The sequence below is a fragment of the Schistocerca nitens genome, chromosome 1, assembly GCF_023898315.1.
Source record: "Schistocerca nitens isolate TAMUIC-IGC-003100 chromosome 1, iqSchNite1.1, whole genome shotgun sequence".
Lineage (NCBI taxonomy): Eukaryota > Metazoa > Arthropoda > Insecta > Orthoptera > Acrididae > Schistocerca > Schistocerca nitens.
The window spans coordinates 673,548,698-673,562,930 of NC_064614.1; the positions used below are offsets into that span (position 1 = coordinate 673,548,698).

The 14,233-nt window shown below is 36.9% G+C and overlaps 2 protein-coding genes across 3 annotated transcripts in view; both read left to right on the plus strand.

Moving 5' to 3' along the window:
• LOC126259274 (multiple inositol polyphosphate phosphatase 1) overlaps positions 1-14,233 on the plus strand; it is a 238,877-nt gene that overhangs the window by 201,231 nt on the left and 23,413 nt on the right. The window lies entirely within an intron of this gene.
• Positions 25-3,597, plus strand: LOC126259265 (piggyBac transposable element-derived protein 3-like). The gene is made up of 3 exons (XM_049955902.1): positions 25-1,071; positions 1,428-1,659; positions 1,745-3,597. Exons 2-3 carry the CDS (start codon positions 1,637-1,639, stop codon positions 3,234-3,236), a joined length of 1,515 nt encoding a protein of 504 aa, XP_049811859.1. The 5' UTR covers positions 25-1,071; positions 1,428-1,636; the 3' UTR covers positions 3,237-3,597.

Consider the following 14,233-nt stretch of genomic DNA (forward strand, 5'->3'; position numbering starts at 1 on the left):
AGTCTTATCTTTCTATAACTTAGTGAGATAATGTGTATTCTGAAAATAGAAGCAGCAGTAAATAACAAGTTCAGAATTATGTGTTACTTATACATATTAGCAACAACTACATTCAGGAAAAAATTTAAAACAGAATTAACAAGTGACTTTGTAACTTGTGATAAATATGCACTGAGAATGAACTTGGCTACCTAAATGAGGGAAAACACACAATGCTCACATCCTGCTGTAACTGCCAGTGGTTTAATGCACCACATTTACTTATGTTAGTAATTCTGCACATAATAGCACAGTCCTCATCTCTTTTGTGTAACAGTTTGATAGTTATTGAGAAAGTTATTTCCTCCTGTTCCTGTAAGACTGGCCAGTTCTGTAATACATTTGCTGCTACAGAGATGTTCTTTCAGACGTAAAAAGAACTTGTAGTCACCTGTTGCCAAGTCAGTTGATTATAGTAAATGATTCAATTTGTAGGACTGTATCATTTTTGTGTCGTGATCTATGACCTTTAATAAAAGAAAAGAAAAAGTCAAAACTACATGCTTGTTGGTGGTCTGGTAGGATACTGTAGTACTGGCATTGAATTTCTTGTCTTTGCAGCTATCCCTTGTAAATGTGCCAACTAATCCTCAGAAATAAGATAATAAGCTAAACACTAAAAAGTTAAATATATTTGTGCCAGATGTCCAGGGAGGCAAATTATGATGGCTATGAATGTAGCACTTCAACACAAGGAAGTCATTAATAACTAATTTTGCTCTTCATTGCTCAGACATTTTGATGTAATAACAGTAACTGCCATTGTACACAGACCAAGCTCTAGTTGGCTGTATAATTTTTGTGGCAGTTTCTGTAAATTTTTGATAAAGAGCTATTTGCAAAAATGCTATATCCTCCATTATAATGGACATCGAGTTTCCTGTCCTGCTGTCAGAGATTCTGCATTTTCCGTTGTAATACTTGTGGCACATTTGAATGGATTGTATGCTGCAGCCATCTGGCGGGAGAAACAGTCACTACAATCACTTGGCGCCAAGTAACAGCTTTGTTTACGACGTGTTACGATGGCAGGTGAGTTCCCCGTCATTATTGTGTATTTTTCGAAACTTATTTGATGAAAAAAAGGACCTATTGTAGACAGTATCTATAAGTGGTGCTTATACGACTTTTCTGTGCAGTAAGGTTTGGTAGTACTGTGTATTTCCATAAGTTATTGTTGCAAAACAGTAATGTCCACTATAGTGGACGCTGGGACTTGCGGCCACATTTCTGAGCACTATTTCGCAGGAATTAGTGGTGATTACCTTCGCTAATTTCCAATACATTTCGTGTTGTGACTGTTGCTCAATGACATTATGTGATGCACTACTATCATTATTTTCTGTAAGGAAAGTAGGCACTATGTTAAAACAATCATTTTCTTAAAGGATACACATCAAAGCTCAGTTCAGAAGAAATTTTAGAACTTCTTTTGAATGGAGACGTGTCAGATCTTGAGATTAGTGAGGAGGAGGATGGTGATTTTGATCTGGCAGATGATGCTGTGCAACAATCGAATGTTCCTTCCCCAAGTGAACAGAGTAGCAGCTGCACTGATAATTCTGATGATGACGAGAGTTCTTAGCAGAATCGCAGGATGTTTTGGGACAAATGCGAAAGGTAAGTGAGATACCTTCTTGTAAAAAATTTTCTATTATTCCTGATATTTTCGATCTTTCCTTGATGCTTTGTTTCCAAATTTCAGGTTTGAGGGACTCCAGGCTACCTTCTCGCCCACGGAAGTTGCAGAACATAATGAGAAACAGATCATGGACTACTTTCAGCAATACTTTGACTTGGCCTTTTTTAAGGATACTTCTGAACTTACCAATATGAGATATTTACAGCAGACTGGAAGGTCTTTAAAGCTGTCTGCCAAGGAATTGGGGGTATTTATTGGAGCAACAATACTAATGTCTTGTTTGAGATACCCTAGAGTTAGGATGTACTGGGGTAAAACAACAAGAGTTATTAGCATTACTGAAATTATGACTCGAGACCGATACTTCACCATTAGAAGTAATTTGAAGGTGACAGACGATAATGCTGTAACAGAGGAAACTAGAAGGAAAGATAAGTTGTGGAAAATAAGGCCACTTTTAGAACGTGTAAAGAGAGCATGCCTCAGTTTACCTCGATCTCCTGAAGTGGCAGTGGATGAACAAATGATCCTGTTTACTGGAGCATGTGCAATGAAACAATTTGTCAGGGGAAAGCCAAATCCTGAAGGGCTTAAAAATTTTGTGTTGGCTGCTCCTTCAGGACTAGTCCTTGACTTTGAGATTTATCAGGGTAAAGGAACATTCCCAGAAGCTATTGGTCAACAATTAAAACAAGGAATAGGGGCCTCAGCAGTCCTCAGGCTTTGCCAGAGCCTTCCAGAAGGAACACATGTGTTCTTTGATAGGTATTTTACCTCTGTTCCGTTACTGGAATCATTGGCTGAAAAAAACTTGCCTGCCACTGGAACAATCATGAAGTCAAGAATACCCAGAGCAGTCCATCTGACAGCAGACAAGATTCTTGCAAATCAAGGACGTGGGTCTGTTGACCAGACAGTGAGAAAAGACAGACTTATTTCTATTGTAAAATGGTATGACCAAAAGCCAGTCATAACTGCATCGACGAAGGTTGGGAAGAACCCTATGGATCAATGTAAAAGGTGGTCGAAAAAAGATCGGAGATACATTAAGGTTCCCCGTCCAGCAGTAATCAGCTGCTACAATAAAAATATGGGTGGCATAGACCTGATTGACAGAATGATGAGTTTTTACTGGATCTGCACCAGAACCAAAAAGTGGACCGTAAAAACTATTTTTCACTTCATAGATCTGGGAATTGCAAATAGCTGGATTCAGTACAGAAGTGACAGAATTAAGAATGATGAGCCAAAGAAGAATATCCTGCAGTACATTGATTTCAAAATTAGAATTGCTGAGCATTTGTTAAGGGGCCAAGAGGAACAACATTCTGACGAAGATGATGAGGAGTCAACTCCTAAAAGGCGAAGATTACTGCCGCCACAATCACCTTCACCTTCTGTAACCCATTTACCAGAAATGACAGGGTTGAAAAATAGCATGAGGTGTAAGAACAGTGGCTGCACAAAGAAAACCAAAATAAGGTGCAAAGGTTGTTCAGTTTTCTTCTGTCTGACATCACAGAAAAACTGTTTCTCTGAGTATCATCAGAAATAAAGCTGTCAAAATTCTTCATTTATTTTACTTTTTAAATTTATATTAATTATTTTACCGAGCGAGGTGGCGCAGTGGTTAGACACTGGACTCGCATTCGGGAGGACGACGGTTCAATCCCGCGTCCGGCCATCCTGATTTAGGTTTTCCGTGATTTCCCTAAATCACTCCAGGCAGATGCCGGGATGGTTCCTCTGAAAGGGCACGGCCGACTTCCTTCCCCATCCTTCCCTAATTCGATGAGACCGATGACCACGCTGTCTGGTCTCCTTCCCCAACCAACCAACCAACCATTAATTATTTTAAATTGATAATCAGTGTAATATCTACATAATAAGACTGTATTTTGTTCAATAAACTAAAAATAAAGCACTTTTTTTTACATTTTCAACTTTCTTTCTAATGTTTACTTATACGTCTCCAAGACCCAGTGTCCATTGTTATGGACACTTTACTTCTTTTCTAATGTTTACTTACATGTCTCCAAGACCCAGTGTCCATTGTAATGGACACTCCAGAAAACCATGAATTTAAAAGAAAAAAAGAAAAACTTTTGTGAATCTTATTTCACTACCTTCTGTTTAACAGGTACAGAATATCTTTTTCCAAAAAAATCATGACAATTGTCACCAGGTCTCAGGAGGATATGCTAAAATCTCTGATATTTTGTAGTTTTCTGAAACAGTATTTCTTTCAGTTATAACCTTTCTGAAGACTAAAAGACACTACTCTGACTCTTGTAACGCTTGATATTTAATCACTTGTGACAGTTGCTCTCCATCCAGACCCTGCCCATTAACCCAGTCAAAGAAGGAAAATTAAAGGAAAAAATTCGTGTAGTCACTAATTTTTGTACAATGGTACGGTGAAGTGTGATGAACAACATACTAAAAATCCTGACCTTGAGGGTGTGAGCGTTGGGGTTGGGGTGGTGGTTGGGGGGCATTTAAAGTGCACTTTTTCATGTTTTTTTGAATAACTCAAAAACCACATCTTCTAGTGAAACTGTTTACCAGTACAAAAGTAAACTACATTGAATTTCCTAAAAAAAAAGATCCTGTTAATTTTTTATGTAGAACTAATAGTTTCCACATTACAAGAGGTATAAAAGCCACAATTAAGAAAAAGAAACAGTGTTTTAATGGTGTAAAATTAATGTTTAATGCCCATTGAACTTGGAAATATCACAAAATATACATTGGTTATTATAAAATAACATCTTATCTTCAATTTGTACATTTCAAGAATCAGCAACTGTATCATTATCATCGTCGTCGTCTCCCACGTCGAGCAACGGTGCACCATTTGTACACATACCATGGCACGTGCCACAAACCATTGAACATGTGGTTGCTGCTTTTCGGGATCCACATTGCCCACACACCCAGTAGAATATCGGCAAAAGATGTTGCTCAGTTTAGCTTTAAGTGCTACTGAGTCTTTGGTAGTCAGTGGATGGAGCGATTCGTCCTCCCCTTACTTCCATCCCCATTCAATTGACAGTAGCGGGTTATTGAGCCACTGTCGTGTCTGTAAGTAAGTAACCAAACATCAGTAAGTAACAAAAAATGGTATTGTAAAAATAATTATATAAAAATGGACAGTTAATAAAATTAATTTACCTGTAAAAAAACCTCTAAAAGAGTGCTGGCGTGTATTTCCTATGGTTCGCGTTTGTGAGGCAAGATCTGGTTTTGGCTTCATTGATGCATTTAAGAATGCATCATATCAGAGCTTATTTAAATCTTGCTGATATTCATTCGCTCAATACATTTCTAGAAACGTCTTCTCACCAGCCTGTGCGACCTCCTCTGCTGGTGTTAAGGGGTTATTGAAGACGTTAGATATTGTCTTCATTTAGATTAGATTAGATTAGATTAGATTAAATTAATACTAGTTCCATGGATCATGAATACGATATTTCGTAATGATGAGGAACGAGTCGAATTTTCCAATACATGACATAATTAGGTTAATTTAACAACATACTTAAGTTAATATAACAACTTTATTTTATTGTGTTTTTTGTTTCTTTTGTTTTCTTTATTTTTTATTTTTATATTTTTATGTTTTTATTTTTTTAATATTTTTTTTTTTCTTAATTTATATCTAAAAATTCCTCTGTGGAGTAGAAGGAGTTGTCATTCAGAAATTCTTTTAATTTCTTCTTAAATACTTGTTGGTTATCTGTCAGACTTTTGATACTATTTGGTAAGTGACCAAAGACTTTAGTGCCAGTATAATTCACCCCTTTCTGTGCCAAAGTTAGATTTAATCTTGAATAGTGAAGATCATCCTTTCTCCTAGTATTGTAGTTATGCACACTGCTATTACTTTTGAATTGGGTTTGGTTGTTAATAACAAATTTCATAAGAGAGTATATATACTGAGAAGCTACTGTGAATATCCCTAGATCCTTAAATAAATGTCTGCAGGATGATCTTGGGTGGACTCCAGCTATTATTCTGATTACACGCTTTTGTGCAATAAATACTTTATTCCTCAGTGATGAATTACCCCAAAATATGATGCCATATGAAAGCAATGAGTGAAAATAGGCGTAGTAAGCTAATTTACTAAGATGTTTATCACCAAAATTTGCAATGACCCTTATTGCATAAGTAGCTGAACTCAAACGTTTCAGCAGATCATCAATGTGTTTCTTCCAATTTAATCTCTCATCAATGGACACACCTAAAAATTTGGAATATTCTACCTTAGCTATATGCTTCTGATTAAGGTCTATATTTATTAATGGCGTCATACCATTCACTGTACGGAACTGTATGTACTGTGTCTTATCAAAATTCAGTGAGAGTCCGTTTACAAGGAACCACTTAGTAATTTTCTGAAAGACAGTATTGACAATTTCATCAGTTAATTCTTGTTTGTCAGGTGTGATTACTATACTTGTATCATCAGCAAAGAGAACTAACTTTGCCTCTTCATGAATATAGAATGGCAAGTCATTAATATATAATAAGAACAACAAAGGACCCAAGACTGACCCTTGTGGAACCCCATTCTTGATAGTTCCCCAGTTTGAGGAATGTGCTGATCTTTGCATGTTACGAGAACTACTTATTTCAACTTTCTGCACTCTTCCAGTTAGGTACGAATTAAACCATTTGTGCACTGTCCCACTCATGCCACAATACTTGAGCTTGTCTAGCAGAATTTCATGATTTACACAATCAAAAGCCTTTGAGAGATCACAAAAAATCCCAATGGGTGGTGTTCGGTTATTCAGATCATTCAAAATTTGACTGGTGAAAGCATATATGGCATTTTCTGTTGAAAAACCTTTCTGGAAACCAAACTGACATTTTGTTAGTACTTCATTTTTACAGATATGTGAAGCTACTCTTGAATACATTACTTTCTCAAAAATTTTGGATAAAGCTGTTAGAAGGGAGATTGGACGGTAATTGTTGACATCAGATCTATCCCCCTTTTTATGCAAAGGTATAACAATAGCATATTTCAGTCTATCAGGGAAAATGCCCTGTTCCAGAGAGCTATTACACAGGTGGCTGAGAATCTTACTTATCTGTTGAGAACAAGCTTTTAGTATTTTGCTGGAAATGCCATCAATTCCATGTGAGTTTTTGCTTTTAAGCAAGTTCATTATTTTCCTAATTTCAGAGGGAGAAGTGGGTGAGATTTCAATTGTATCAAATTGCATAGGTATGGCCTCTTCCATTAACAGCCTAGCATCTTCTAATGAACACCTGGATCCTACTATATCCACAACATTTAGAAAATGATTATTAAAAATATTTTCAACTTCTGACTTTTTGTTCGTAAAGTTTTCATTCAATTTGATGGTAATACTGTCTTCCTCTGCCCTTGGTTGACCTGTTTCTCTTTTAATAATATTCCAAATTGTTTTAATTTTATTATCAGAGTTGCTGATTTCAGACATGATACACATACTCCTTACTCCTGGATTTTTTAATAACTTTTCTTAATATAACACAGTAGTTTTTATAATTTTTGATAGTTTCTGGGTCACTACTCTTTCTTACTGTCAGATACATTTCCCTTTTCTGGTTACAAGATATTTTTATACCCTTAGTAAGCCATGGTTTGTTACAAGGTTTCTTACGAGTATATTTAACTATTTTCTTGGGGAAGCAGCTTTCAAATGCATTTACAAAAATGTCATGAAATAAATTATATTTTAAATTGGCATCAGGTTCACGGTACACCTCAACCCAGTCTAACTGCTGTAGGCTTTCCCTGAAATTTGCAATTGTTAAATCGTTGACTGAACGTACTACTTTGGAGGACTGTTTAGTATTGCTGAATGGAGCTATGTCATATATTGTAACTAGCTGTGCACCATGATCAGAAAGACCATTCTCAACAGGCTGAGCATTTATCGGGTTAAACTTATCTTGGTCTATAAAGAAGTTATCTATCAGTGAGCTGCTATCCTTTACCACCCGAGTAGGAAAATCAATAACGGGTGTCAAATTGAAAGAACCGAGTAATACTTCAAGGTCATTTTTCCTATTACCCTCTTTCAGAGAATCTACATTGAAGTCCCCACAAATAATAATTTGCTTCCCCCTGCCTCGGGATCTTACTGAACAGCTTAACCATTCCTCCTTTGGTTTTGTTGCAGTATTGGAGGTTGTGCCACACCTGCTAAAGCCATGGTGTAGGAGGATTGTTTCAGCAAAAGGAAGTTGCTGGAGTTTATTTATTGAAAACAATTTGGATTTAGCCTTGCCCTTGCCAGCTTCTTGAAATATATGTTAGTGCCTGGCTGTGAAAAAGCAATCAGTAAAACAATTAAATCAACATCTTCCCCAATTATTGTGACAGTTTGGTGCAGGGCAGCTTTATCTAATGCACATCTCACTATTTTACTGTCAGCATCGCCTTTAGTAACTACTGTTTCTATTCCCTTTGCAATCATTTTGTAACTAAGGACTGCTATAAGCCTCACTTTGTTCTTTTCGTTTGTGAGAAAATGCTCCCATTGAACAGTGACAGTCGTGCTTTCATTAAAATTGATGTCAACTGAAGTTTTTGTGAAGGCCCTTCTCATCTACTCCACTCGTTTTGTACTGTTGACATTACTGTAACTGTCAAATACCACAGTACAATTTCTACCATAATATTTGTGCACATAGGCTATGTACTGATTGCAAAGTGCAGAAATATTGGTGCCCACATCCCATTTCACACGGTGAAGAAGGAAGTCTTCACCTACTACATTGGCACTAGTTTGTAGGTCTTGAGTTGCATAATAGTCTTCTGGAAAAGCATCATAGAGAGATTTCTTTCCTTCCCTCATTCCCCCTTCATTAAAGAGAGAATGGGGATAATTCATATTCCATAGGCTTTGACACATCCTCATCACTCTTTTTTGTAATGGCTGTTCTTTGGAAAATTGTGTGTCCACAGTCACTGTTTCACTGTGCACCTTTATGGTATGGTTCATATTAGCCAGAGAAATCACCACATTCTTCTTAGACTGTTTAATGTCACAAAAAATTCAACCAATGTAACTCCGCATGGTTCTGGTACGAATTTGTAGGGGTTGGTGATTACTTACTTTTGAGTTTCTGATTATGCCTGTCGCGAGAGACATTAGTGAATTCATTTTTGGAAAAGGAGGTAGGTCGCTGAAACACTCATAGATGTTTGCCCAGTCTTGTCCATCACTAATTTGCTGTGACACCTGGAGATCAACATGCTGGTCCCCACTTGAAAAAGTCAGTCCAGTAAACTCCTCTAACGATGACCAGATGGCGGTTGCTCCGGAAGGTCCTCCAACCCACTTTGCTAGAATGGGGTTAGTTATGCCTCTTCCTTGTGTCAAATCACCTGAGCTTTTAATGGAGCGCATTAGAGTCTGTTCTATGGTCGTATCTGACCAAACCCCTGCCCAAGAAGATGCAGTTCTATTTATAGTGAAATAACACTTAGCTGCAAAATACTTGAACACATCTGGCTGGCTAGTTGCTAATGCTATCGTATCTTGCATGTAGAGATGGGCATTTTCTGCATACCAAAAATGACAACTTGCATGGAAGAACGGCATCTTTTCTGAACACATGCCAAATGGCCATTCCAATCGCCATGACATTCAAAATCTATGAACTTCTTAATTAATGAAACCATATTAAAATACTGCACCCACAAAGCAGCAGTAGGTCCATTCTCCTTGAGACGAGCCAGTGCATTCTTAAATTTATTTAAAATTGATGACAATTAATCACCTCCCTCAATTTTTTGTACAGTAAGATTTTCTTTATTGCTCAAAATGCTGATAACACTCTTCGTTTCTTCTTCTGAGACACTGTCATCTTCAAGTACGATCTGAGCTAAAAGAGCTTGAACAAGTAAGGGTCCTCTAACACCTCTGCTGTAAGCGTGTCCAGTTAATATCTTTTCAACAGAATTGTTTGAAATCAAATTGTGAAGCATTTGATAACTTCTTGATGAAGTAAATAAGCAATTGTTTGACTTCCAGTCAGTGTTGGTTCTTCATCAGTGTAAATGTTGTATACATGTAATTCATACCACTTAAGCACAGTATTTGAATATCTATTTATTCACTTTTGAGAGGAAACTTTTAGTCCAGTCTTCACATTTTATAGTAAATTCCAAATGATCATGCAGTCTTTAAGTTATTTTTATGTCATACAGTTGCTCAGCCTTGATTACTTTACTATGGTGCCCCCGCTCATAACGACTTAGTCTGAATTCATTAAATTCTTGGTGATTCAATCATCTCTGGTGTGATCCACTTGCAAGTGGCAAAATATTCTTGGGTAGCAAGGAGTCAAGTCATAGTAAACATGTTTTGCAATAAGTGTTTTCTGCTTTATCCATTTTTTAAACTGTGGAATATTTGTCCAAGTTGAACTTCTTCACTTTTCTGTATTATGTCGCTCTGATTACTTCATCTGTGCTTCTCAACACCATTGCCATATGTGAGATGACACTGTTCTTGGTATTCATTCTTCATTAAATTATAATTAATTACATTTCTATTGTGCTTCTTATTATTTTTGTAATAGCATCCATTAGTTTCAGACAATATTGAATTTTTATTGTGTGATTGAGCATAGGTACATGATGTGATCACTTGCTAAATTTGAACCTGGCTAACTGCTTTTACACAATTTGTTCTTCCTTTTTTAACAACATTGTTGTATTTCTTCTTTATTGAAGAATCTTGTGATGTACTCTGAGGACCTTTGTGGCACTATGTGGCAAGGTGTTGATAGCTCCATGCAACACATGCTGTGACAGGGATGTCTGCTGGCAAATGTCATCCACTGCACACCACCCAAGGAGTACTTCAAAACAAATAATAAAATACAGAACATGTACAGGATATCATACACATGTAAATATCTTTCTGTGTGTATAATTTGTAAAAATTATAATCAAATTAGTTGTAGACATGCTTGCTCATTTATAGATGATGTGGGTACAGAAAATTTTGCACCTCTAATGCTTATGGGAGTATTCACTTGTTTAACTCAGCCAAATTCTGTAAGAAAAAGAAGAAGAAGAAGAAGAAGAAGAAGAAGAAGAAAAAGTAGTTTGTAGTTCTTCAATCTGATATGTGTATCATTTCCAGCTATACATCTGTCACTTTCTCGTTGTTCATTGATACTCAAATGATGAAGAAAATCATTGTCAATGTCATTGATGGTCTCTTCAAAACACCTGTGGGGAACTGAATCGATGCTGAGGGAAAACTTAAATTGCAGAGATTTTCTAAAAGATGTTCTTGTTAGCCCAGTGGACGTATGGGTGGATCAATCAATATGTCTGGCAAGGTTGCTAGGCATGGCATAAAAGTATACATGCCCTGGTGCCAGGTCATGTGACAATGTAACCACAACAGATTGAAGACCAACCATGGGCCAACATGTTTTCATGTGTTGCAACTACCTGATGTTTACAGCAAGCACTTCTGTGTACCTAATGACAATGACCCTGTATTCCATGATTTCCTCCTGGACTGTGATTTGGACGTCATTCTTACTTGCCTAATGCTGTACTATATTTATTCACTGTTCAACCAACAGCTGTGTCTTCAGTCAACAAACTGAAGGTATATCAGTGATGTGAGAATGTGGTTTATACTTGGATGTTTCCCAGTCGAACTTACAATGTTCTCCTGCATTAACATGTAAGTTTTTCAACTAACTTCCAGAATGCAGTATTGACCAAGAAGCATCCAACTCAAGAAGTTCTGTGATTTATTTGTTGTGTATTTGGTGCTGAAAAAGCAGGCTTACAACAGCTTTGTAACTAAATTTCTTTCTAGTCATTTGCAGCTGGATTAAAGAAAGAGAAGGGGAAGAAACTTACAGTGGACGTTCTCCAGCTAAATTTAACTGAGCACTAAATCAGCCATATTGAGTACATTACAGCTACGAAAGTTATAAAATGAACACTTTATAACATTGAAATGCTGTTGTTCGTGCCTCCAGAAAATGTATGATATTGCATCTTAACAGATGACTTTATTATCTGCTGCCGAACGTACAGGTAATATTCTCTGTTAAAGGTACCAAGTACTCTTCACAATCCGCCTCTGTAATTGAATGATCAGCATAGATGGCTACCATGTGGAGGACCCGGGTTCGATTCCCTGTAGTGCCAAGCATTTTTTCCTTGGTAGGAGGTCTGGTATGGGGTGCACTCAGCCTCACAATGCCAATTGAGAGTTACTTGACTGAGTAGTGGTGGCTCCATGGTCTGGAAAGTCTGCAAAATGGTTGGGAAAGCAGTGTGTTGACCAAATGCTCCTCTGTACTATATCTGCAAGATGCTGCAAGACAAAGGATGATACAGCAGTTAGTAGACATCCCTGGGGCCTTCATGGCCTGATGAGAAGCTCATTATTTTTCACAAGTGTTTGGGGGAATTACAGCAACAGGAAAGTGCCCACTTCTCCCCTTTTTTCCAAAAAGATGGAATTATGGTACACTCCCCATCTGCAACACAGTTCGCAACATCCTGCTATTAAGGTTGCCTAGAAATTCAACATTTCCATTCACATTTCAAAAGTAAAACCATACTAGCATAACCAAACTAAAAGGAAAAATTTTTTTGTGGGAAAAATCTTAGTCGTACAATAAATACTAAGCAAATTTGTGATCTAAAATAACTACATTTTAAAAATGTTTTAGATTAAATTGACTTGTTCTGTGTGACAAGTACACACTCCGTAGATAATGTAATGAAACATCACCAGATAAAAAATCAGTCAATCAATACTTTTGATTTTCAGTTGAAAAAAATTGACACCAGGAAAGGGCAAAATTTCACCAGACAGTACTCAACACCTCAGATATAAAAGGGAGAGGAGCTAGAAAGAATACAACTCGATAGTGAAACTGAATGTAATTCACCTCCAATTCTGACTCAGTTGAATAAAGTGAAACTACTCAATGGAAGAGAAGAATTTAAGTAAATCAGATTTTTTAATTTAAGTGAGATTGACTGGAAAATACCAAAGAGTTGGGACTGATGACCTCAGAAGTTAAGTACCATAGTGCTCAGAGCCATTTGAACCAAAGAGTTGCAGCAGAATTTCAATGACGCTAAAGTGTTTATGGGTCTGGACCTGACTTTAGAGTACCATCAGGTGTTATTGGACCCATAATGTAGACAGTACACCACACTCGTATACAAAGAGTGGTGCTATCAATATCATATACTTCTGTTTGGGCTGAAATTCTGATGTAAAGCAGTACATGGAGAGAATATTTTAGGTAATTTTTTAGACATTTGAAATCATAGGACCTTATTGGATCCTAAGAAAATCAGAAATCACCAGGAAACAAAATTTTTGGGAGGCAGTACATGGTTTACTGATACATATTTGTAACAAGGAATTCAGGAGATTTCATGGCTTGTACAACTTCTGCTGCTGTTTCATAGATAATCAAATGCTAAACAGCAAAGCCTTGCACAACCTACTTAAGCAAAATACAGTAGTTTGAGGTAATGGATGGAAGATTGTGAGGAAGTATTTCAACAGATTAAAACAGCTTTAATCAGTATGCCAACCACCCCAGATCTTACCCTGTGATGGACCCAATTATGGCATGGGAGTATCAAATCAATAAAAAAAGGTGATCATGATAACTTAAAGAAGATTGCTTTCAGGAACAGAATTTTGACTAGCTATGTATGGAAAAATCCAGCAATAGAGAAGGAAACACTGGCAATACTATTTGGATTCGCAGAGTTCTGCTGTTATCTAGCAGGCTGGAAATCCATAGTGATAATTAACAGTTGAGCTTTGTCATTCCTATTAACAAGCAAACTACAAAAGGGTCAGTTACCAAAATGGACCTAAGTGCTGTGAGAATTCAGTTTAGGGTTGCAAAACAAACTAGGACAAAAGAATTTGGTACCCAATGCACTCTCACACTTACTGGTAACCTTGTAAAGATGAAAAACATGCCTGATGACACTGGAAGACATGATTCTCCTAATGAAATATTTAGTTCATTAGGGAACATCCCCAAAATACTGAAAATCTTATGCCATGAGTCAATGCTGACTAATGTCTATCATTGGTGAAAAGGAAGTACAGATGCACATGGGGTGAGGAAATCCAAATGTAAAATCTATTACATGAAGGGGTATTTTACCAAAGAACGACCAACCACCACCTCATATGTAACACGTGCTTTAGTAGTGTATACTTTGGACCCAAGAAGTGCCTGAAAAAAATGAGATGGGTTGTTTATTTTTCAATATAGCCAAGAGAACACATCATTTGTTGTGTAAGTGTGAAATTTGTTAGAATACCAAGTCTACTATCATGTAACATAAAGATTTCATGCACCCTGTGTTACTGAAAGGGCTTAAAGATACAGTAGTGATTGAGTCCCTAGGACGATTATTGTCAACCTTTTCTCAAAACATGTAAAGTTGTCCCCATGGAAAAAGGCCAGGAGCAGTAAGATAGCTGGAAATGAGATGAAAAGGATTACTTCATAAAT